Source organism: Egretta garzetta, unplaced genomic scaffold (genome assembly GCF_000687185.1).
Source record: "Egretta garzetta isolate BGI_Z169 unplaced genomic scaffold, ASM68718v1 scaffold509, whole genome shotgun sequence".
Classification (NCBI taxonomy): Eukaryota; Metazoa; Chordata; class Aves; order Pelecaniformes; family Ardeidae; genus Egretta; species Egretta garzetta.
Genome location: NW_009260814.1, coordinates 192,418 through 215,094, shown reverse-complemented (window position 1 = coordinate 215,094; position 22,677 = coordinate 192,418). Strand labels below are relative to the sequence as shown.

At 36.5% G+C, this 22,677-nt stretch overlaps 1 protein-coding gene across 1 annotated transcript in view; it reads left to right on the top strand.

Annotated features, from left to right (window-relative positions):
- The window catches only part of SPON1 (spondin 1), a 197,658-nt gene that overhangs the window by 22,219 nt on the left and 152,762 nt on the right, over window positions 1-22,677 (top strand). Inside the window, exon 3 of the mRNA XM_009646918.2 lies at window positions 16,189-16,322. Within this exon, the coding sequence (XP_009645213.1) occupies window positions 16,189-16,322 (134 nt within the window). The remainder of the gene's footprint in view (window positions 1-16,188; window positions 16,323-22,677) is intronic.

Below are 22,677 nucleotides of genomic sequence, written 5' to 3'. Positions count from 1 at the left end.
CTGTACTGGACTCTTTGGTTATGTCACATCAGGTGCAAGGTGCCCTTGTCTTTGAACTTCATAAAGTTCTCACTTGCCCACTCTTCTAACCTCTTCTGCCCACTCTTCCAGCCTGTCAAGGTCTCTCTCTAAGATGGCTCTCCTTTCTGACATGTCTACCTCACCACCCAGTGTAGTGTCATCAACAAACTTGGTGAGGGGGCTTTCAATCCCACCATCCACATGCTTTATGAAGATATTTGTCACTGTGTATGTTCCATGTGATGTCACTCTCATGTAATTCTATCTGCCACTAAGTAAAAGTTAATATATATCAAAAAAGAACAAAACTTGTTTGACCATTATATTGCAATTTTAGAACTTTCAATGCAAAAAAAAAAAAAAGTAGAAGTTGCTTCTGTTTTTTTTCTCAATCTCTTAATTGCTTGCATTCATTTTCCCGTTAAAAGTCTCCAGGGAAGCATGGAAGGACCTGAGCCTGGTGTTTCCTCTTTGCTAGAAGCTCTCATCATCAACATCTGTTAAAATATAACTAGATTTGTAAAGTAAATACAGCAATTGTAAGCCCACGTGCTACTTTGCAACTTCACTTATGGCTAGAATTGCCCATGTGAATGAAGTGCTTTGGTATGCTCATAAATAGCGTACATAATGCTGAAGTGCACAAGATGAGCACAAAAACGCTGTGGTTCTCGTCTGTGCCTATCTGTTTCCAGTTCCTGCAGGCTGCCATTGAAACTCTGTTGAGTTACTGTTCTTCTGGGTCTATTTCCATGGAAGTATCTGAATCTTTCTCTCTTTGAAAAGCATGAGTGAGAGCGTATGTAGGTGAAGTCTAGCTGCCTAGGACCTCAGTTTTGTCAGACTTTTCAGATGGGTCTTAGAAGTGCAGTAGACGGGCATCATCTCTTTAATTCCATGGAAATCTGATTGTTCACTGAAAGGAAAGTGAACGCTTTATGCTTTGTGCAGAACACCTTTGCAGCTGCCTTGTGTCTCATGACTATGTCTGCCTCTTCATATTTGAATGACCAGGATAATGTGGGAGCTGAATGCAAGCATAAGGTTTCAAGATTTCTCAGAATCATGTATAATATCAATCTACAGATCGATAGAAGGTGTGTATCTAGTGAGTATCCGACTATCAGTAGCACATGAACAACAGTACTGAGAGCGTATTGAAGACGGTTTTGATCAGCAGCAGAAAGCACAGGCAATTTTCCTTGCTTTGCAGTTAATGTCACCATTTTCTTCTGTGACTACTGTATGAAAATCACACCCAAACAGTACAGAAGAATTATTTATTTTCCCCAGTTAGGGCTAGGAGTAAAAAGGGATATGCAGGGGGGTCTTTGAACAATGTAAGAAAATGAAACTGATTGAAATTTTCCCTGTCAAAATATGTTGCAATGCTAACTAGTTAAACAACTAAATCACTGGGAAATTTCCAATAGAAAGGTCATCAGCACTTTATATGCAGATAAAACTGAAGTATATTATTCTCTATTCTTTTAATTACAGTATTTACAACAGATAAATATTACAAATAAAATAATGAAGCAACAATACTTGAGTTGATGAAAAATCAAAACATTTAATTTCAGAATGGATTGTTTTGAATGCTTTTAAATTTTTCCAAATGCTTTGAAATGATATTTCACTAAAATGACACATTTCCAGAAGAAAAATGTCTTTTGACAAAATTATGTTTTGAAACTGGAAATAGCGTTTAAAATAAACTTTTCCCTACTACTTGAAGTTAGTAGTGGTATGAGCTCTAAAGCCTAAATTTCAGGTATACCAAGTCAATACAAACTTAGTTTATTTTAAAACGTACCTTTGAAATATTGGAATGTCTGGTTTTTTTGGTTTCGTTTTTTTTTTTTTTTTTAATCTATTGTATTTGAAGTGGGTTTGCTAAGAGCTCGAAGGAAAGCCTTGGAAATAGAGACAGAGTAAATACATATTTTTCTTGTTTAATTCACATTATAATTTATTCCATTCTTTACAGTCTTGGTTCTGTACACATTTGCCTGTTTTTCAGTGTTGGAATATTACTAAAAAGCTTGTTGATGCTAGAGAGCTGCCATTTTAAATTTTCCTTGCTTGTGTGTTGAATTGATTTGGAAATGAATTTTCTAGTTTCTTAACAAATATCACAAAAACCTGGTTTCCCGCCCCCCCTCCCCCCCCACCAAGTGCTTACCTTCCTCTTGGTCTAAAACTGCATATGTTGAATTTCTACTCACCCTAATGAAATTTTAAATGAAACAGCTTTATAGTCTTGAAATACACCTTAATTGGAATTAAATCCCTTTGAGATTGAGATAAATTTGCCTTTTTTTCTAAAGGTACTGTGCTGTCATCTGCATGCATCATGCATAAGAAGAGAGTAGAAATTTTTAATTGGAAAGTCTGTTTACAGCCACAAAGTTGACACACATAAAGAAAGCTTATATTTCAAAACGAAACATGCCAAACCATCAGGAGATTGAAACTTAGTCTAATGCATATATATAGGGTGGCTCTGAAATCTGCTTGCAGCGTTAGCTCTGCTGTGACAGTGCAGTAAACCTTAGATTGTTATTTTGCACGCAGCTCGGCAGCGTCAAGGCAAGAGATGTAGGCAGATCATGTCCCACCTTCCTCCTCAGGCTTCTTATTGCTCCTCCTGCTCTTTCTGCATCAGATTGGGACAGAGCTGCCAGCCTTGGGAAGGGGCAATGGCAGCAGCTGCAGTGGCCGTGGCACGGTATTCAAGTGTTGGTGCTCCTGTCCGGTACCCACTTGGCAGGATTTGGTTTCATGTGTGCCCTCCTCACCTTCTGTCCTTCAGAAATTTGCTGTCCCCTATGCAATTTTTCTTGGAAATGCACTTAGAATGCACAAATAACTTCAGAAGTGGATTTATCAAAATCAATGCCTTTAATTCAAATTTTGATTTAAAAAAATGTTGTGTGCCAAGTACTTGACAAAATTCATGGTCTATGTGTTAATACGGAAGTACAACTAAGTGTACATTTTATTCAATATATCACTTGAAGCAAAATGGAATCAGTATATCCACTGAGAATTACAAAGAGCTACTGTACTAATGTGAGAGGGGAGTACTATTTTAGGCTGTAATGCATCAGCAGAGTTGGAGCTCTTTATGTTTTACAAACGTTTTGTAGCTTTTTAAAATTAAATAGACAGTGATGTCTGCATGAGAAGACACCACTTACTTTGTTAGCTTTATTCCTCTAATCATAACAGTGTAAAACTTCTTCAGCCTCCTGCATAGGAGGAAGCCTCTTTGCTGATGCATGATTTGGTTGCCGTGCCAGGTTTAGTGAGTGGGACTTGCATCGAACAAACCACATCTTTACCACTGCACCCTGCTTGGAATTAATATGAAAGCAAGATACCACTATATATATGTGTGTGTATATATATATATTTATATTTTTTTTAAGCTGGTAAAGGTTGTTAGTCCTTACAATGTTAATCTACGTACAAGTACAATTTGATACAGTTCCATTTCAGTTTAAAGCTCATTTTTTAGAGTGGTTCAATCTAGAGCTATGAAGATTTTTATTATAAACCCTTTCCAAAATTCTGTTATTCTATTCTTTCAGAATCCATTTCTGCATGTTTATTTCCTTTAAGAAGATTGTACAAGTCTCCAGCAGATGTCTTTATACCATGATGAAATATACTGCTATATTCAAAAGAATATAGAACTTTTTTTGAAAAAAGAAAACCCAACAAAAACCAAACCAAACAAAACCCAAAACAAAACCCATGCAATCCTTGGAGCTTTAAATTACTTTTCTTTCCTGATACTCATGTCATTGTTTTTTTCCCATAATGAACATTTTGTGCAAGACAGTGTTCAGAAAAAGTGTCCTAACCACATTTTAATACAGGTGCAGTTTTAATATTTGGTGTTGTGAGGTTTTCATATAGTCACAGCACTTAACCTGCTGGGACTTCAGTCAGCATTGAAGACAGCCTACCAAACTCTTGAAAAGAAATCTGAGGTCTGCCCACAAGACTCTCATTTTTGCCAAACTATGGCTTCACCGTTGACTGACTGCAGCGTACCTTTCAGAAGCAAAGTCCTCTCATACTGGAAGGGATAAAGCATAACTTTTTTATTTCCTTGAAACTTACGGCAAGGAGGTTTAATTTACCGGAAGGGTACTCTAGGTAATGTAAAATTAGGCTTTATAGAAAACCTTGGATGCAGGGGAATTGTTCACAAATAGACTGTATAATCTGTGACGCCCTCTAAGTAAGGAAAGAATTTGAGAATCTGTGCCCTAGTAGCTCATCAGCGTATCAAATGTAAATGGAGCCATAGCCTGGATTATTGATTTATTGGTTATTGATTATTCTTGACTCTGTGTAATGTACAGGCACACATACACAGACCGAGAACGTGGTGACTTTGTAAATGCTCACAACCACTGTCAGTGCTGCCACAAACCCTTCCTGACTTTCTGCAGCTCTTCTGTATGAACAATATTCCTGATCCCACAGTTGATGCAAGTTGCTAAGCAGAAGATGTGAGAGCTCTCTTAAGGAGGTAAATGCCTTCTTAAATTTATCTGCATAAAGCCTGTCGTTCCAGATCACCAGTATTTTTGCTCTAAATGTGGCTTTAGCGGTGGATTAAGTGTCTCTGAAATAGATTATGTTCTGTATGCAGTCATCTGAAGGCTAGGGGAATTTGTGCGGAATCTGCTTGAACAAGGTTGGGATGTGCATTTTGGCATTGAGACATTCATGAAGAATGTGAATAGCACATGTGCCAGTGCTGCTCATGCTTCAAAGTTCCAACACCAAGCGGTACAGTAATGCTATTAAAAATATGTATTTTCTGTAAACCTTAAATACCTTCTTAACTTAAATGAGGAGCTCCAAGTGAGGTAGCTGTTCTTGGCAGTATATTTATATAATACTGAGTAGTGCAATATTTTCTAAAATTAAGCGTAAATGAAAAGCCTGAACAAACTAAGTAACTGAGAAATGCTGATCCACTAAAATGTGCAGACTCACATTTTACTATGTATTTTAAATCATTTTCATCAATTCTGATGTACCTAATAGCAGAAGAGGCATTTCCTTTGTACTTTACTATCAAATGTTATACTGTATTGTAGAAAAGTATGACTTCTATAATAATATTATTGATTATATTAGTAAGGAAGTCCCATCTATGTTTAAGCCCATGTTGCACTTTGTACTCTGCAAAGTTGTAGTTAGAAAAGGTCCCTTTGGCTGACAAGTAGTGCTCTGACAAGTGCAAGAGAGAGAGAGGTTGAGGAAGAAGGCAGGCTGTTATCATTGCTCTGCAGGGAGAACCTGAGCTGTAGAAAGGTGGCTTCAGTAGAAGAGCTATATATGTCGTTTGACCAACCGCTATAAAATATCTTCCTTATCTGATGTTTTATGTGTCTCCTCAAATTTAGCATTCTTTTTCCTTTGATTGACTGGTCTTGCAATTGTGCTATCTGGGATTTTGTTCCTGAAATAAAAATGGCAGTTCTTGAGCTTTAAATTGAATTGAACACGAACCTGGAGTTCCTTGCCACAGAAATGTAAATGAGAAGTGCCTGTGTGAGCAGAAGATAAGGTCTGCATCTTCCGTGTGAGTCCACAGCAAATAGTTCTCTGGCACTCATGTTACTTGTGCATTGCTCATTATGGTGCTGAACATATTGGCAGTCTACAGTTGTGGCAACAGTACATGAAGAATGATAATCTTCTAAAAAGATAACAATGTGATTGATTTCAAAGGGAAGAGCTAGGCCACAGCAGTATCATTTAACACCAACTTTACCAAACTACTGAAATGCGGTAATTGGTAGATAATGACTCTCACCCAGTCCGTGTGGTTTGTTCCGATATGAACGTCAGATTTTCTTGACTGCTTTTAGTTAAGCTTTCTAGAACTGATGATAAGAATGGTGGATTTAGGACTAGATCGTGTTTTCTCTCTCAAGTATCATGTCATAATAAACATGAGAGCGTCAGGTTTTTTGGTTATGTGTGTTTCTCATCTGACTGCTTAAAGCTTATTTTTATGGTGAACAGAAGTTCTGAACTTAAATTTAAATTTAAAATACGTTATTGGCTGGACTTGAATGGTGCCTAGAGGTCCTTGCTAATGAAATGTCTATTAGTCACAGTGAAGACACATCCTTTCAAGCATTTATAAATGGTATTTTTGTGTGAAGAATTATGTGCATTGACAGAAGCAAAGATACGTGAGCTCAGGCAGGTAAAGGTGGTTGCTGCAGAAATTGGGGAAAATCTAGTATGAAAAGTTTCGCGTAGTTTTGACAAATTATTAAGAACGTACTGACAAGATTTTCATTTGCATATAGCAAAAATGTGAATGAAGATTTTTGGCTAAGTTTACAATAGAGCAGAAAAATGCACTCACAGCAATCATTCAGCTTTCCACAAGCACGTCTATAAACATAATTCTAAACTATCCTGAATTCAGTCCCGCAAGGTACTGAGTACTCTGCCTCTGACTTTTTAGTGACCTTAGATGCATACTTGGTGTAAGACCTGGAAGTTGTTTTAAGTGTGTATTTATAAATCTTTGTTTTGTGCTGAGACAAGAAGAATCTGAATAAATTCTTTAAGATATAGATTTGTAAAATGTGGGGAAAAAATATTTTTCAATGTATTATTAGAGTTTGTTTTATGTGCATGTGCCTCTGCATGCATGAGTGGCCCACTGTGTCAACCAGGAATTAATCATTCACTACATTATTTTTTATTAATATTTGGTGCTGCCAGATGCAGTGCTCTGTGTGTGTGTATGTATAAACATATATGCCGCACTAATGTGGCCAAAGTGCTCATGTTGGCTTAAACATAAACTCTTGATAGAGATGTGTTATAAGAGACTATTGATGAGCCCTAGTTCAAGACGACACACAAGGCCAAGTCTGGGGAGGAAGCTTGGAGTTCTGTTTTGTTCCTTTTCAACAAGGACATTTGTTTGTAAGGGTCAGAAATAAATGCAGCAGTTTTGTTATTTGTTTTTAACTGGACATTTTTAAAAGTTCTAAGTTAGCACTCTTAGAACTGATGTGGATCTCAGTCCTGGACTCGCAAACCAATGCGAGAATGGATTCTCAATATTTTGGGGAAATGGTTCAGTCTCTTGTCTCTCCAGAAAAAACCACCAGTATACTAAGCCTTTTGATGGAATATATAAATTTTACTAATTTTTTGTTGGGAAACCTTTTAATACAGAAATAATTTCCATTCAGAAGAGGTCCATCACAAGTGACAAAAGGCTTTCCATCTGGATGGAGAGAAGGTTCAAGAGTCTGAGTCATTAGAACAGGGATTGCACCAGGGAGTCTTGCAGCCCTAAAGAGTGCTCTTCCACGCAGGAACAGTCTATATCAGGATTGATTTCTCAGTCTCTTCCTCTTGGATCCCTCTGCTTTGTAAAACGAATAAAACACTTCACTAGGCCAGCAGGGAAGATACTGTTTTTGCAACTTGGAGGTAGAGTCATCAAAATAAACAGAGCAGAGATTTGAAGATACATCATTTACCTGGCGGTCAAACCAGTTTTTCTCCTTGGTTCAGTGAGTATATATGTGAGGTAGAACAGATCAGAAAAGAGACTGGCTGAAGATTACTCGTGTTGTAAAAGCTCACACTAATAGTGAACTGCCTGATTCAGAATGGGTATATGAATCTCTGTCTTCCATACCAGAACTAGAGTCTTGAATGCTGGTCACAGAGCATGCTCTACTAGAATGTCTCTCAGATTTTGCAATATAAATAACTAAATAAGATTTGTCTTCTAATCCCAATGTGCATTACATTTTTTGCAAAGCAAGGGTCTTTTTTTTTTTTTAGCAATATTTAAATTTCCATTTTAAATTAATTGTACTGCAATCCCTTGATATGATGAAAAAGCATTCTCATTTGTAAAAGATGCAATTGTCAAACTGGAGCTCTACGAGATTTGGTTTTATTCTGTTTCCTGGGTTCTGTGGTCATCAGTACACCAAGCTGGGAGATCTTTGGCAGAATTTGGCTGCTCTTTTTACAAAAATGAGACAGAGGTTGGTACACAGGGGGCCACCCCAACTTTATGGCTTCCCTGGATTTCCCTGACTTGAATTCCTAGTTGATTGTCTAAGCCACTTTTCCATCTAATTTGAGCTATTGGCACATCACAGAGCAGGTGAAGATCTGGCATCTCATATTTAATCTCCTCCCAAAGGACTTGTTTATGAAGTCTGAGGCCAATTTAAGGTATAACAAGCTGCTAAGTATGTTTTTGTAGACCATTTAATATATTGTTTTGAAAAAGGAGCTCAATGTCTGTATCTCCACTTTATAATTGAGAAACAGACTATACCAAAGTGATTTGAGAAAGATTGCTCAGCAATACAAGTCATGTCTTGCTTCCAGTCAAGTGTTGTATCCACCTTGCCTTATTTTATATCACTTTCTTTTATTAGGCTGTGAAAACATTTCTTTCTTTGTGCAACCTTCCAATGCCTTTTATCCATCTAGAAAATCAGATTAAAACTGGCTCTTAAATATGAGGTAGCTAATTGCATTATATATAACTAGAGAAAATGGCAGAAAATACATTTAGGAGAGATGGCAACAGTTTTTTCTCATTCCAAAGATGTGTGTGTTATAAGCTTAAATGAAAGGTCCTGTCTCTAGTGACTGCACAAGAAATACAAAAAATCCTGAAACTTATACAACTTTCAAGTGTTTTTTTTCTAAAAATCCTTGATTGTGAGGTTGATTTTTATGAAATGCCCCCTTCAACAAGCAATATTTCACCAGGCTGAAAGTATTTGAGATACCACCTATCAAAAATTATTTTTTCCCTGTGAAGTAGTGGTTATTTTTTGCCAAATAAGTAACATTTATACTGAAATAGTTTGACAACAATAATATTGAGTATAAATAATCCCTCTGTGATAGAATTACACCATGAATCCTGCATGTAACTTTGTTGAAGTTTATTGTGGTTATAGTCTTATCTGAAGTGAGTATGTTAGTTTTGTAATCTTGGAGAACCGTTTGCACTCTGATCTTCCAGTTGGGTTTTTTGGGGTTTTTTTTAATATTGGATTTGATTCTGTACAACTGCTATTTTGGGTTGGCCTTGGCTTGGGTGCAGGGGCCTGCAGCTAAAGGACTGTTCTGATTAACGCTGACTGTTCCAAGGGGGCTGGCAAAGGATGGCCACCGCATAGCCTTGCTCAGTGTCTCCATCATCCTCACCAGTTATTATTCTTAGGGCTGCAGTAGCACAGTTCTGCTTCTTAATCCTTGGAACAGAGTTTTAAAAGTAATATTTCTTCATTTTCGTTTGACCGAGTGTTCATAAAATGTACTCTGCTTTCATCTGCTTGTTTCATGCTTCCAAAAGTAAACTTTATTTAGACCATAAACGAACCCTGATTTCATTGAAAAGCAAGTTCAGTCTTTTAGCTACTGCCTGAATGTAATGAAAAAGCCCAACCCACAAGTTAATGTGTTTGAATTGTTTAGCACAGAGTCTGAGCTCAGTACATTTGTTTGAGATTAAGGTCTAACTTGACTAAATTAGCTAAAAGTCCTGTTTCTTTGAAACTAAAATTTTCAGTCTTGCCTAGAATCCTAATACATTATTTCAAATGTTATAGAAGGAGCTATGTAAACTGAACACGACGCACGAACAATAAAGTTAAGCCATTTGTCATGCAAGGCACAGAGTGACTCATTGCTTTTGTACAAAACGTCACAAGAAGTTCCTTTACACAATTTACTCATGCTGATGTCCCTAATGCTGCGACTAATTTGTATGCTCTGTTACTTATACCAGGGCAAGAGGCAACTGGTGCACTTTGAGTCTTTACATACCAAGGTGAGAAAAGCAAGTTCAGTCTTCAAAATAATTTCCTATTTCTGCCTGCTGGAACTTAGTATTTCCTAACAGCCTTTCAAACATGAAATGAGAGAATTTTTCGTAGTCAAAATTAGGTACTTTTTAAAGAAAGTTATAGCTGGAACCCAATGAGATTTATAGCTATGAGAATAATGACAGCTTTCTGTGCCTAATACAGTTTTTCTTTCAGAAATTATAAAAGTAATATGTTATCTGGAAAAAGCTGGATTGTCTGTCAAAAATACTAGTACTATAGTCTGATAAAGAAGCTTGAATCAATTTATCCAACTGTTTTCATAGGAATGTTACTGTTACAGTTAGGGGAAAAAAATCATAGGAAGCAAAGATTAAACTTTGAACCTTAAGTCCACTCTTAGTGATTACTTAAATGAAAACTGTCTCAATTCACAACAGTCTAATTTCATTCATCTCTCAGGTTTCATGGATAGCCTTTACTTTATGGGCCATTTTCAATTTACAGGCATAAGCCTCGTAATTCAACATATTACAACACTGACTGAGTTAACTGAGAGTGATTCAAACTCAAGAAAAAAAAATGCAATATAACATTTTACTTTACTAAATACCATCAAGTTATTGTTACCTGTCTCTGTCAATATACATCTTCTGTTTTCATATATATTGATCTAAGTTAAGAAGAAATTGCTGTTTTGTTAAACTTTCCATAGAGAGTCTCTCAGGCAGGAAAGGTTGTTTAGTGTAAAAGCTGGCAGCGTAGTGCGTATCTTTAACGTGCTTCAGGTTCTTGTCACACTAAACTGCTTTCTTCCTCCTTTTGTTTGAATTGCACCTTAGAATAGACCCTTCTGCCGGCCCTACTACAGGTGTAATACAGCTCTTAGGTTTGTTTAGATTGAAGCTCATATGCGGTACCATATGACTGTAAGATTCTTGATAGCAAAAATTTTTGGGGATACTTTAATGCATAAGATTCTCAGATGGGATTCTCTCAGTAGCTTTTTTTTTCCTTTTGATCATTCAACACAGCCTTTTTTTGCAATGAACATGCTATTCAAATTGTTTGTTTTGAAGAAGAGAAGGACAGTTGGACAGAACTCAAGTACTTTTCCTTAGAACATCTCACACAGATGTTTGCGGGTTTTTTTTAATTTCTTGGAAGATGATTTAGATATCCTTTATTTTTTTTCCTCTTATTTTGCTAATATACATCCAAGACTTGATCTGGCTGTCTGGTATCATACTTCTCTGTAGAACTGGAAGGGTTCTTCACTCACCGCTTCCCCCCAATGATTCCAACTACCTTGTGGCATATAACGTGCTGATACCGCTTTCACGGAACTTACCATCATGTCATCTAGTGCATTTCATCTTTACTTGATAAAGTTTGTGCTCAGGTAATGATTACAGAACTAAATTTGATTTCCAGTTACGACGTTGTAGGATATCTCTATAGTCTGTGCTAGAAGGTGCGAGAAACTAGTGATAATCTACAAGTGTATTTTAGCAATGCCTTTCTTCAGTAGATTTGCACGCTTTTCTCCAGTGCTCCACGGTATGCCTAGCTATCGGACAACTCCAGTCTTCAGGTGCAGTGCTGCAGATGGCAAATCTTACTGAGAGCCCAGCAGTGCTCAGTGCAGCTGTACAGCTTTGTATCATAGTCTACATCAAGACTGACTGCTGACGCTTCATAAAAAAGTCCCAGTTCTGATTCTTCTGATTCTAAGCACAGACTCTGAAGGAAATACTGTCCTTTAGTCAAAGAAACTGGTTATGTGAAGCATATCTTTGAGGTAGATTTTTTTAAACTGACTTTATTCATCATTAATTTTTCCCTTCCATATAATGAGTTCTGTTCTAGGTTAATCCCTAAAGCCCAAATATTGTTACCATTATGTAGACCCAAAGTTCTTTTTATAATGAGGAAGTTTCCTTGAGGAGAAGATAGTTTTGCAACATTGTGGAAGTCAGACTCCATATTAGCTCTTCCAAAGAAGAAAACTGCCCACAAAAACACTTCTCTTGTGAACTTTGTCCTTTTTTTTTTTTTTTTTTAAACAAAAAACCAAACAAAACCAAAAAACCTTTCTTGTTCCAGTAGAACGTAGCTGTTTCAGTGGGTGGAAAGTGATCATGTGTCCAGAGAATAAGAAATGATGCTGACGATCCTAGCCAGTGGTTTAAACTAAGGAAGTGGACACAAGCCAGTAGAGGATTTATGTAACTTCATCTCCTTTTGTACTTGATACTAATTCTTTTCTTTGTGCTGTATAGCATTTCAACATTTTTTTTTTTTTAATAATACTGATATAAATTTAATGATGGAGAGGATAACTCCCTGGTTTAATTTATTTGACTAAGAGTTTGTAGAAATCAGAAACAGATAGCAAGATCTATCACTCAGCATGAAATGTTCCAGTTCTGAGAAAAGAAAACCACTCATTGAACTAAGCAGTTACCCAGTCCTGCTTTTCAGGAACATCCAAACCTCATCCTCAACTTCTTCAGTGTTTGGAATATGCAAAGAATGCAGGACTGAGCCTGGAGCTGGTAAATTCTCCCTTTTAATATCCTTACTTCCATGTTTGTAGATTTACCTAAATTCAGCCAAATTCTACTTTCTGTGACACTCATTCAAATCCAGGTTAACTCAGAGAGTCTTGTTCAGGATTTACACTAGTTTTCCTGAAGGAATAAATTGGTCCAACAATATTACAATCATCATAATAAAAAAAGACTCACACCAGAACCTAAATAGAACATTAAGACTTAATGTCATTGTGTTTGTGGATTTGAAAGAATTAGTCACATAGAGATCCTTCCTCTGAGACTTCAGCTTTTTCAGCCAAGTGTTTATTTTAGTTTTTAGGATTTTTGTCCAACACATAGTTAATTTGCTTTCCCATTCCTGAATATGTAAGGCTTCCCATTACAGATAACCTGGGGTTTAGCAAGCTATAATTTTGCAACTGCTCCATTTTATTCTACATGCCTTTTTCCTGCCAATTCTTGCCTTCATGCTTATGTGGTTTGACTTGATTCCAGAAGAAAAATCAGGATTGTATTATTTTCAGACATTACATATCTTTTTTTTTTCTTTCCCAAAAGTTGGCCAGGATGCTATTGCTTTCTCCTGTGTTATGTGAGAGTGCAATAATATCACCCACCACTCTAAAATGTTGTGTCGTTTGGCATCTTGTTGTATAAATAGTGACCCCTTTCTTCATTGCCCCAAGACATTTTTACAAAGAATCAAACCTCCATGTATATGGCAAAATTACCCCACCTTTTTAATAAGTTTGAGATGGGTTTATATTGATTGAACTCCTAGAATCTGGATAATACTTCTGAGTTTCATAAAATATCTTACAATAACTTTTTTTTTTTTTTAATCCCCTGAGATCAACTGGCATTTGAGTTTTTCCAACTTAAGAGTTCTTTACTGTATTATGTCAGCATTAGGAGTCTTTATTAAGAAAGCTTCTGTCTAATTTTTCTTCAAAGGAACTCTTTTTGGAAGACCTTATTCTTTTATGGTCAGATTTTCCCAGTAGATGCTTGTTGCATAAATCTTCTTGCTTTGATGGTTAGTGATGCAGGAAATCGTGAAGTAGCCTTGAGGTTCAACCACTTCCTATTCTTCCAGGACTATGTTCTAAAATGCAATCAGAACTTCAAAATTATTTCATTGCAGTCATCTGTATTCCTTGGGAAAATTCATAACTTGCTAGATTACAGGAATTTAGTGGGCTATAGAAGTACAAAATATTTCTGCATTTCTGTATTCATTTGTTGCTACTGGAAAAGGGCATGGATGTGCTCCAACCTAATGATTATCTAGAATTCAAATATATGAGGTTCTGGCTTTGCAGTGGCCAGAAATTTGAGTTGTAATAATCACTACTCATTAGCTGCTCCTTCCTTAGATGTTAGTTGTTGGATTTGGTTTTGGTGTTCCTTGTGATTCCATGGACTCACCTGGAGACAAGAATTTACTTAACATGTAAATGCATCACAGATGGGTCTGCAATGATGACTGCTGGAGTAATGATATTTAGGGATATGAAAGCAGCTAAATTGTTGTTAGCTGAAAATAGCAACTCTATACTTCAAGAACATGGGTTCATTTGAGTTGGGCTTCCCAAGAAACATTCATTGATGAAGTATTGATCAGACAAAAGTTAAACTAGATTTGGAAAAATCAACGTATGTGAAAGGTTCATTGATTGTTGTCAAATATCTTTCATCTGGCTAATTGTAAAGCCTTTACACTTACCTGTAATTACTTAATCTTTAGCTACCTGAATCGGACATATTTTTAAAGCTTTTATCCATGGATGTGAGTTATGATACTACAGCAGCACTTTGCATCCGACAAGAATATGGAGCCAGTGTAACTTGTTCAGTAATCTGCAATGTTTCTGTTTTTCTAGAAAAGCTGTCCTTTTTAAGAGCTTTCACATAACCTCCTAAGAGCCCTTTCAATGGGAATTATCCTGCTTTTACATAATGTACAATAGTATTTTATTTTGTATGAGATGGTACAAAATCACCCATTCTTCACTCAAAGCTTCCGTCAAAACTGGGTTTTGATTGACAATGAATTACTGTGAGATATGGATAAAAGGTCAATTGATATGGTCCTGAATAAATGAGACAACCTTTCTGAGAGATAAGTAAACAGTTTTATTTCTTTATTTTACTGTTGCAGGAATATGGCAGACAGAATAAATGCAGTTGATGGCCAAGACAGAATCGTAGATTAGGGATTTATTGATGTTCAAGTGCATTAAATTGTATCAAGTGGAAGTAGAAACTGTGCAGTGCCAGTTTAAGCCTACACTAAATCCCATGCTTCCCAATGCTTCACGTTAATCAAAATCTAGCAAAGTAGTAGCTGTACACGTGTTTAGTTACACAGATTCTATGAAGTATTAAAAAGGTTGAAGAATATTAATGGCTTGAGTTTTAAAACTCATTAACCATTACCCTATTGACAGCTAGAGTGAGTTTCTCAGCACTCCTGTGGGCCAGTGACCCTTTATTCTGCTATGGAAAACCAGAAATGTTTTTTGGCTCAGCTAAAAATGTTTGGGAATGCTGGCAGTATCCTTGGGTGAGGCAGCGTGGATGCCTGCTTACTAAACCCGATCTGGTCAAATTACAGATATTGCCACTTTTTCAGAATGTAAGATAGTATTTTTTGTCAAAATACTTAATTAAAGTTATATATACTGCCAGAAGATGATTATTATTATTATTATTGTTATTATTGTTGTTGTTATTATTGTTGTTGTTATTATTATTATTGTAATCTGGCAAAAGTGTGTGTGTAATTAGAAGCAGAATTCTGAAGAAGCTCCCTCAGAGTTAAGTCTTGTTATAAATCAATAAATATAACTGCTTTCTCAAAATGGTAAGGTTGGTAATTCATTGCCTGGATCTTGACCCAATGTAGTGTGAATTGTGGCTACATCAAATGAAAGTGGACCACTGCATTTTGAAGAGAAATTTTGCAATATCACAGCATTGCCTATTTCCAAATAAAACTTGGCAGCTTTTGATGAGTTTTCTTTGAGGTCTGATGAACAGAAGGCTTGAAATGCAATTCAGAAAGTATACATGTAGTGAGAAAGCTATTTTGTCACAGACACCTTTGAGTAAAATCCTTAGAACAGCACCAGTTCCAAATCAGCCTCTCTAGTTTTGTGTTGACTTATACCACTTAAACCTTTCTGTTAAACATCAATCAAACAAAAAAGCAGATTGGACTAAATAATAGTGTCTGAATTATAGATGATTATGATTCATATATTGTCTCTTTTGACCTGAAGGTTCTTTTGATGCCTGAAGAATAATACTGCTTAAACAAAGGCTAGTTTAAAAAGCAAACAAAAAATAAACACACCAAACCCCCTTCTTCTCTAGCACATTCCATCTGCCCTAACCAGTTGCCATAATGTAAAAAAAAATTAATTGGAATGATGCATCTTTTATTATTTTCAGTTCATTAACATTTACAAGAAGCTCCAGTAATCAGGATCTACAAAAACAGTTATTTGCAGCCACACTCAAGAAAGGACTAACTTCTGTTCACCTAGAACTGAAATGTTCTTCTGACTCTGTTTTGTGGGCTTTTTATTTTCATTTCATTGAGTGATCCACATGTTATGAATAAATTTACCAAAGTGCTGAAGAAAAACATGAACTTGCAAAACATAATTGAGGGACATTGGTTATGTATGTCCTTATCTTTTCACATTCTTCTCTTTATTTTTCCTTAGATCATAGATGAAGAAGAGACACAGTTCATGAGTAATTGTCCTGTTGCTGTTACTGAGAGCACACCTCGAAGAAGGACGCGCATTCAAGTGTTCTGGACGGCTCCTCCTACCGGTACAGGCTGTGTAATTCTGAAGTAAGTATTTTAAAGGGCATTAAACTGACCATTAAAGTAAAATTCAGTTAATAATAAATCTAATATTTATTAGGTCAAGAACTACTGAAGTTCTTAGGTGTTTTTTTTCTCCTTTGACACACTTGACCAAGGATAGTTCTACTTGCACAGTTAAATGTTAGTTACTTAAAGCCTGAGTGCTCAAAAGTTCCTCCAAGCCTTCAGTAATCATTGAATTGGTAAACCTAATTGAACTTGGTAGGTTCTCAGCTTTTTATTTTACTTAAAAATCTAAACATTCTGATTCTTTAAGATCAAAATTCCATCTATCTGTTTGAGATTTGGGTAAAAAACATGATCTTGGTTGAGATGAATAATAGGACTCTGTAGAGTCAGGATTTTCTAAATGGTCCTTTATCGGTAAAACCAGTTCTATTTGTTTAGAGGTGAATGCTTTCATTTTAGAGCTGATGATCTTTTACTGATGTTTTCCTACAATCTTTTTCTATAGCATGTGTATTCATGCTTTTTCAGCAATAGACGAAGGTAAGATGATGTAGGTGCACTTTGCTTTAGGGCGACTTGTTTGTCTGTAGAAACTTTAAATCACTTCTTACTATGAAGAATATCAGAGAAAACTGCCAGAGAAACATTGTCCTGTCTCCTAAGATTTTGCTTGTCATATTTGGTATGGGGGAGATTGGGCAGATTGGTCAAATATGCATGGACAATTGGGATTTCTTTGCTTGCTTTGAATCTGGGATAAGTCTTTGCAATTGCTAAAATGTGCCCTGCAAGTAGACCAAAGAATTTCAAAGACTCTTATCAGTTCTGGGGATGCCTTTAGAGACACAAAACCCCTCTAGGCTTTTAAGGAGGTATTAGCACAAAGATTGGCCTGAAGGGAGTTGTGTGTTGTTAAAAGCGCAACTGATTTCTAAACAGGCTGCCAAATTGCTACCAGCAAAACTGGTCCACAGCTGCCCTCCTCTCACCCTGTACTCCACTTTCTTCTCCTTTTGCTGATTTGGCACAAGAGAGAAACACCCTCCTCATCCAGATCTGTGAGGGTGGTCTAGCCCCAACCCTGACACCGGCTGTGGAACAGTGCCAAATCTTTGGCAGTGCATTTCTACCTGCTGCCTCTTGATATCAGTAAAATAATTTTGTTCAAGATTATCCATTTTAATGTGTACTGAAGCAGTTCAAGAATACACTTATGGTTTCTTCTTAAGCTCAGGACAGACAAGTGTACATTGGACAAAACTGTGAAGCCTGCTGCTTGCTGGGTGGCCAAACAGGTTGTGTGTTAAAGTTTATACAGGGAATTTTTCAAGAAGCAATCAAGAAGATTCTTTTAGTGTTGCTGAGCTGTTTATCAGTAAAGCTATTTGCTTTTCCCCTTAGGACTGCCTCCCTCTTAGTTGTAAATAAAATATTGCTTGAGGCACTTACTACTTCAGTAGTGTAATAATAAGGTGATGATGTTTTATACATACTTTTAAAAAGGCAAGATTTAAACTTTAATTCAGTAATGATATAGAACAACACAAGTTGATGAATTTTTTTTTTTTTTATTACTATCTGAAGTAGAATTGCCATTGCCAAAAAAATGAACCAAAACCTGTACTTTTCTCACTGAAACTTAAACATCTGTGGATGAAGTGGGTTCAGGGCCTGCCTGGGTCTTGTAGTTAAGTACCATCAACTGCGAGAACCTTGAGAAATGTTTCTTCTCTCTCCCCTCTGCTAGTCAAGTCATGCTGGATGTTCAACACTCTGGTTTTCACACTGTGAAGTACTCGCTTTATTGCAGAAAACTTGAGAGGCTCCAAAAAGTAACACGGTCAGAACTGCAGTTCTTATGTTATACATGCAAAAGTATGACATTGTCACTGCTTTAAAGAATGTACAGATTAAATCAGCAGCATACAACCTTCTCAGACTGCTGGATGGACATCAGTAGTGAAAACAAAATAATGAAGTGCCAATATAGAGTTAGCTTAGCTGACTGGCACCAGTTCCCATAATCTGTTTGGGAAGCTACAAGAACATCTTAGAAATGGAAATTCATGGGGAAAGGAAAAAATTTTGATGTTATGACTGCTTATTTACAGTGCTTGTGGGTATCTTAGGTGTGTATGTGCTGGTGAAAGTGAAAGGAAGTTGTTAGGTACTTTGCAGTAAAAATTATGTGAAAAATACAAGCTTGTTCCCAGCGGTAGCTTTATTGACCTCGGAGGGTAACTAACTGCTCTGTTCCTGAGGACATTTCAAAGAAAGGATGAAACAGTCAACACTATTACAGTTGCCGATGCCAAAAATTAACATCATAATGTGACAGTTGTTTGCGCTGCAGTCCTCCATGGCACCATACATAGCAATCACTGATGTGGCTTTGGCATTAACAACATTTACATTCTTTCTTTTGTATGTAAAGCTTTGACCACATCTGAATTAGAGTTTACAGTCAGCATTCTTTATAAACCTTTATGGTCAGCTCCTATATAATAGCATAGAAAAGTTGGATGCAATTTTCAAAATTATTCTGTCACTTGTGAGAGCTTTAATGGTATAATAAAAACAAAAGTCTAAAAGCAGTTATTATTATAAATAGTTAAGTCCAAACTCATCATGGAAAAATTCTGAAAGCTTGAACTTTAGAGGAAACAAAAGCCCTCTATTTTTCTTTTTTCTGCGTGTAATGGAGTGCAAATAGATTTTATTCTCAATACATATCTATTTCAGTCCTTGGAGACTACCTGATCATTTTCTTTTAGAATTTCCAAAGTGGAATGGCAGCATTTTGAAGCCTGTTCTGAATCATAAGGATATACTTCTTCCTTTTCATTTTGTCCTGGTCTACTGACTTCAATATATAGAAAAGTTAAATGTAGTCACAAGTTAAACATAGCTGATCCATAAAAATTTATTATGGTTTTACTGCCAAATATTGGGGTTTTTTTTGAGATTTATTATGGTATAATTAAGTATAGAGGCTTCCAGGAAGTTTTCCTTGGACTAGTACTGAGGTTTGGGAACTTTTTTTTTTTCCTCCATGGTTTGTGAAGTCTGGTACCTTTGATGGAAACATTTGATTGCCCACATTTGGTTAGTAGTATTCGTAATACTTTCTAGGCACAGCGCATGTGATCAGTTTGGTTGTGACAAGCATAAAATGACACAGACAAATGGTAATCCGTAATTCCCAGGCTCAGCAAGGGATGCTAAATCCTTTGGCATGAGCACATATGTGTGTAATGCTAGCTTTCCGGGTGACTGCAAAACGCAAAGTTTAGGAGAATTAACATATATTTGAATTTGACTTATCACTACTTTGCTTTCTAAAACATCTTTTTGTGAGTGAAAACTTAGAATTGGGGGGGAAAAAAGAGGGAAGGGAGATGGATTAACATATGATGTTGCACTGTAATTGCTTACTCGAGAACAATTCATGCATTCTCTTCGTTCCCACTAAGTGATGACAGTGAGATAGCCTAAAGGTTCGAATCCTTCCAGACTTTATTGAAACTGCCAGTGTGCCGTATGCACTTCTGGGATGCAAACAATAGCTGGGGCTCTATTTGTCCAAGCATTTAAACCTATGCTTGAGTCTCGCTGAAGACACAAGACAGAAGACTTTGCTTAGATGTTACGCACTGCTTGGGAGACCCTCAAGCTTTAAGCCCCCTTTCTACTTGCCTGGTGTATGCTAGGAACACTGTGCAGCTAAATCCAACTATAGGAAGGTACACGGACTCCAGCATACCAGCTCTTAAAATGATTTTTGTAGACGGATGAAATGGAGAAACAGCATATTGCTTTGGGGATGGCCTCAGACACTGCAAGACAATTTTAAGCACCTTGATTTTTAGAATGGCCTGATGGAAGTGGAATGCATTGTCGGCTGCCAGATAGCATAGTCAGGCTCATCGCAGCAGTAGGTACTTGAATAGAAAGTTTTGCTATGTGGAACAAAGTTGTTATAAAAAGATAAATCAACAGAATGCACCCTGATTTTACTTAGCAATAAGGATTCACTTGGCAGCCTCAGCATCTGTGCTAGCTTCAGAAGCTACCCAAACATCAGCATGAGCAGGAAAGTGCTTACAACGATATCTTTCTTGCTTCTGTGGTTAAAGATACCTATTTGGACCATTCTGAGCTGTCATGCTGCGCACAGTCTACTTGTTTTCATGTTCACAAAGCAACCTTTAATCTTTCTGTCCCTATTTACTTTCCCTTGTTGCTTGTGATTGATCGGACACTAAGGTGCCATGTGGCAATACGGGAGGACCAGGTCATTTCCTTCATCTTCTGATAACAGTTTCTGTTCTAAAAGTTATTTACTAGATTTCTGGGCTCTTCAAAATGCATTTGCTTTCTGGGATGTTTGAAAACCTACTGTTAAAACTTTCTTGAGAGATATTTTTAATTATTTTTGCTATTTGCAATTTATATAAAAACTAATTATATAGACAGTTGAGCAGTGGCAGAGCCTGGTGGTATTTGTAATATGTGGAAGTGGAGAAATTTTCAGTGGTTTGAATCAATCTGGTTTTTATTTTCTATGAGTCTGAAAATAGTTTTAACTTTTTGGTTTAAATCTTTTTTCTGCATGTAGACTGTCATGCTTGCTTTAGCATGTTCTATTTTTCAGCAAAAGTAGAACAGAACACATGCCTTTTTTAAATCTTATATCTGACAGCTAATATTCAGACACTGCTTAATTCTGTAAAAAAAAAAAACAGCTAGTGGAGGATTATCTAGTTTAACAAGGAAAGTCTTAAATATGGATTTCAATAAGTGATTTACACCAATGACTAAAAGACGACAATAAATGTTTATTAAAATTTTCTTAGCAGTGATGGAGAATCATCTCTTTTAGGCTGTTTTTAGGCCCAGATTTCTAGATTCGATTGATCAGTTGTTTTCCTCAAGATAAAGTGTCTCAGTTCAATGTGGTACTGAACAGGTGAAGGTCTGACACATGTAATTGATGGAAAATACAGAACAAAATAGTTTTCTGCAAGGACTTTTAGAATTCTGTAATATAAAACAAGAGTAAAGAAAATTCTGTGAATTGCCTTAACTCATCACATATTAAAATTTCATGGTAGGGAGAATCTTGTTAATATCCGCATTGATTAAATCTGTCAGCTGGTGTAGATCTCATGAAGAGTCAAGTATTGCTAGATGGTAATTATCTTTTCCTCCTTTAGCATTTGATGAGTCTGAGATTAATTGTTAATGTAGTAAATGATGGCCCCATGCAGATAAGTTATATTCAGTTTACCACTTAGAAAAGACGCCACAGTTCTCTGAAGGGCTCGTGGACTAAAGGAATTCTCAGGAAATGGATGTCTTGTGTGGTAAATGTAACAAAAGTTCGTGCTGACAAGTTATTTATTTCTGCTGTACATATCATGCTTAAACAACCAACAAATTAAAACCCGATATCTGTAAATAGTGTTTATTATCATTACACTTGCAGAAACCCACTGTATTTGTCACAGTGTCTCTGCTGTTTGTTTCTGGAAATGTTTTTTGAGTCACCTCCAGGGAAATGTTTTATAATTTTTGAGGAAAAGTGTGAAACTTATTGGTTTTCTGCATATGTAATTACCACCATGATTTTAGTTACATTGGGGTTTGTATGTAGAGAGTAGAGGAATTTTGAAGAATTGTGGCCTTCAAATAAAAACTATGGTAAGTACATATTGGCAAAATCTTTTAGGTAGTTGTGCTATTGTAGCAAAACTATCATACCTGCAAGGACAACTTCAACTCTAGTCCTTGGGTCTATACCTTGGATATAATGCTCAGTTTCCAACCTCCGCATGAATTCTGGCAGTCCTCTTGTTCTCGAGCCTTCAAAGCTCTGTGGTTGAATGAACTCCAGCTAGAGCTTTTTGAACATGTACTTTTTAATTTCTTGTAACTTCAAGCATAATGTTCATTCAGGTCACTTGGCATGTCACTCTGAGTAAACACTACACTGAAATGTGATGTTGGAAAGACTAAAAGAAGAACCAAATGCAAAAGAACCGAATGTCACAAAACCCCAGGAGTTCATGGCTGCATATACATACTGAAACTGTCTTGATATGCAGCCAAATCTCTTCTCTACACTCAAAACTCATGATGAGATCCAACCAGGGAGTCCTTGGGCCAGAAGCAGAACACAAGGCATCTGGATAACAAACCCCACAAAACACAACAGCAGCTCCGTGGTGTGCAAATTAATATATGACCAACTCAATAACACTGCATTAAGAAAGGTGTTTATCAGAAATGCCAAATGGGAATGATCAGAATTATAAAAGCATTTCAGAATTAATCTCTCTTTCTAAAAGTGTTGATATTATGATTCTCT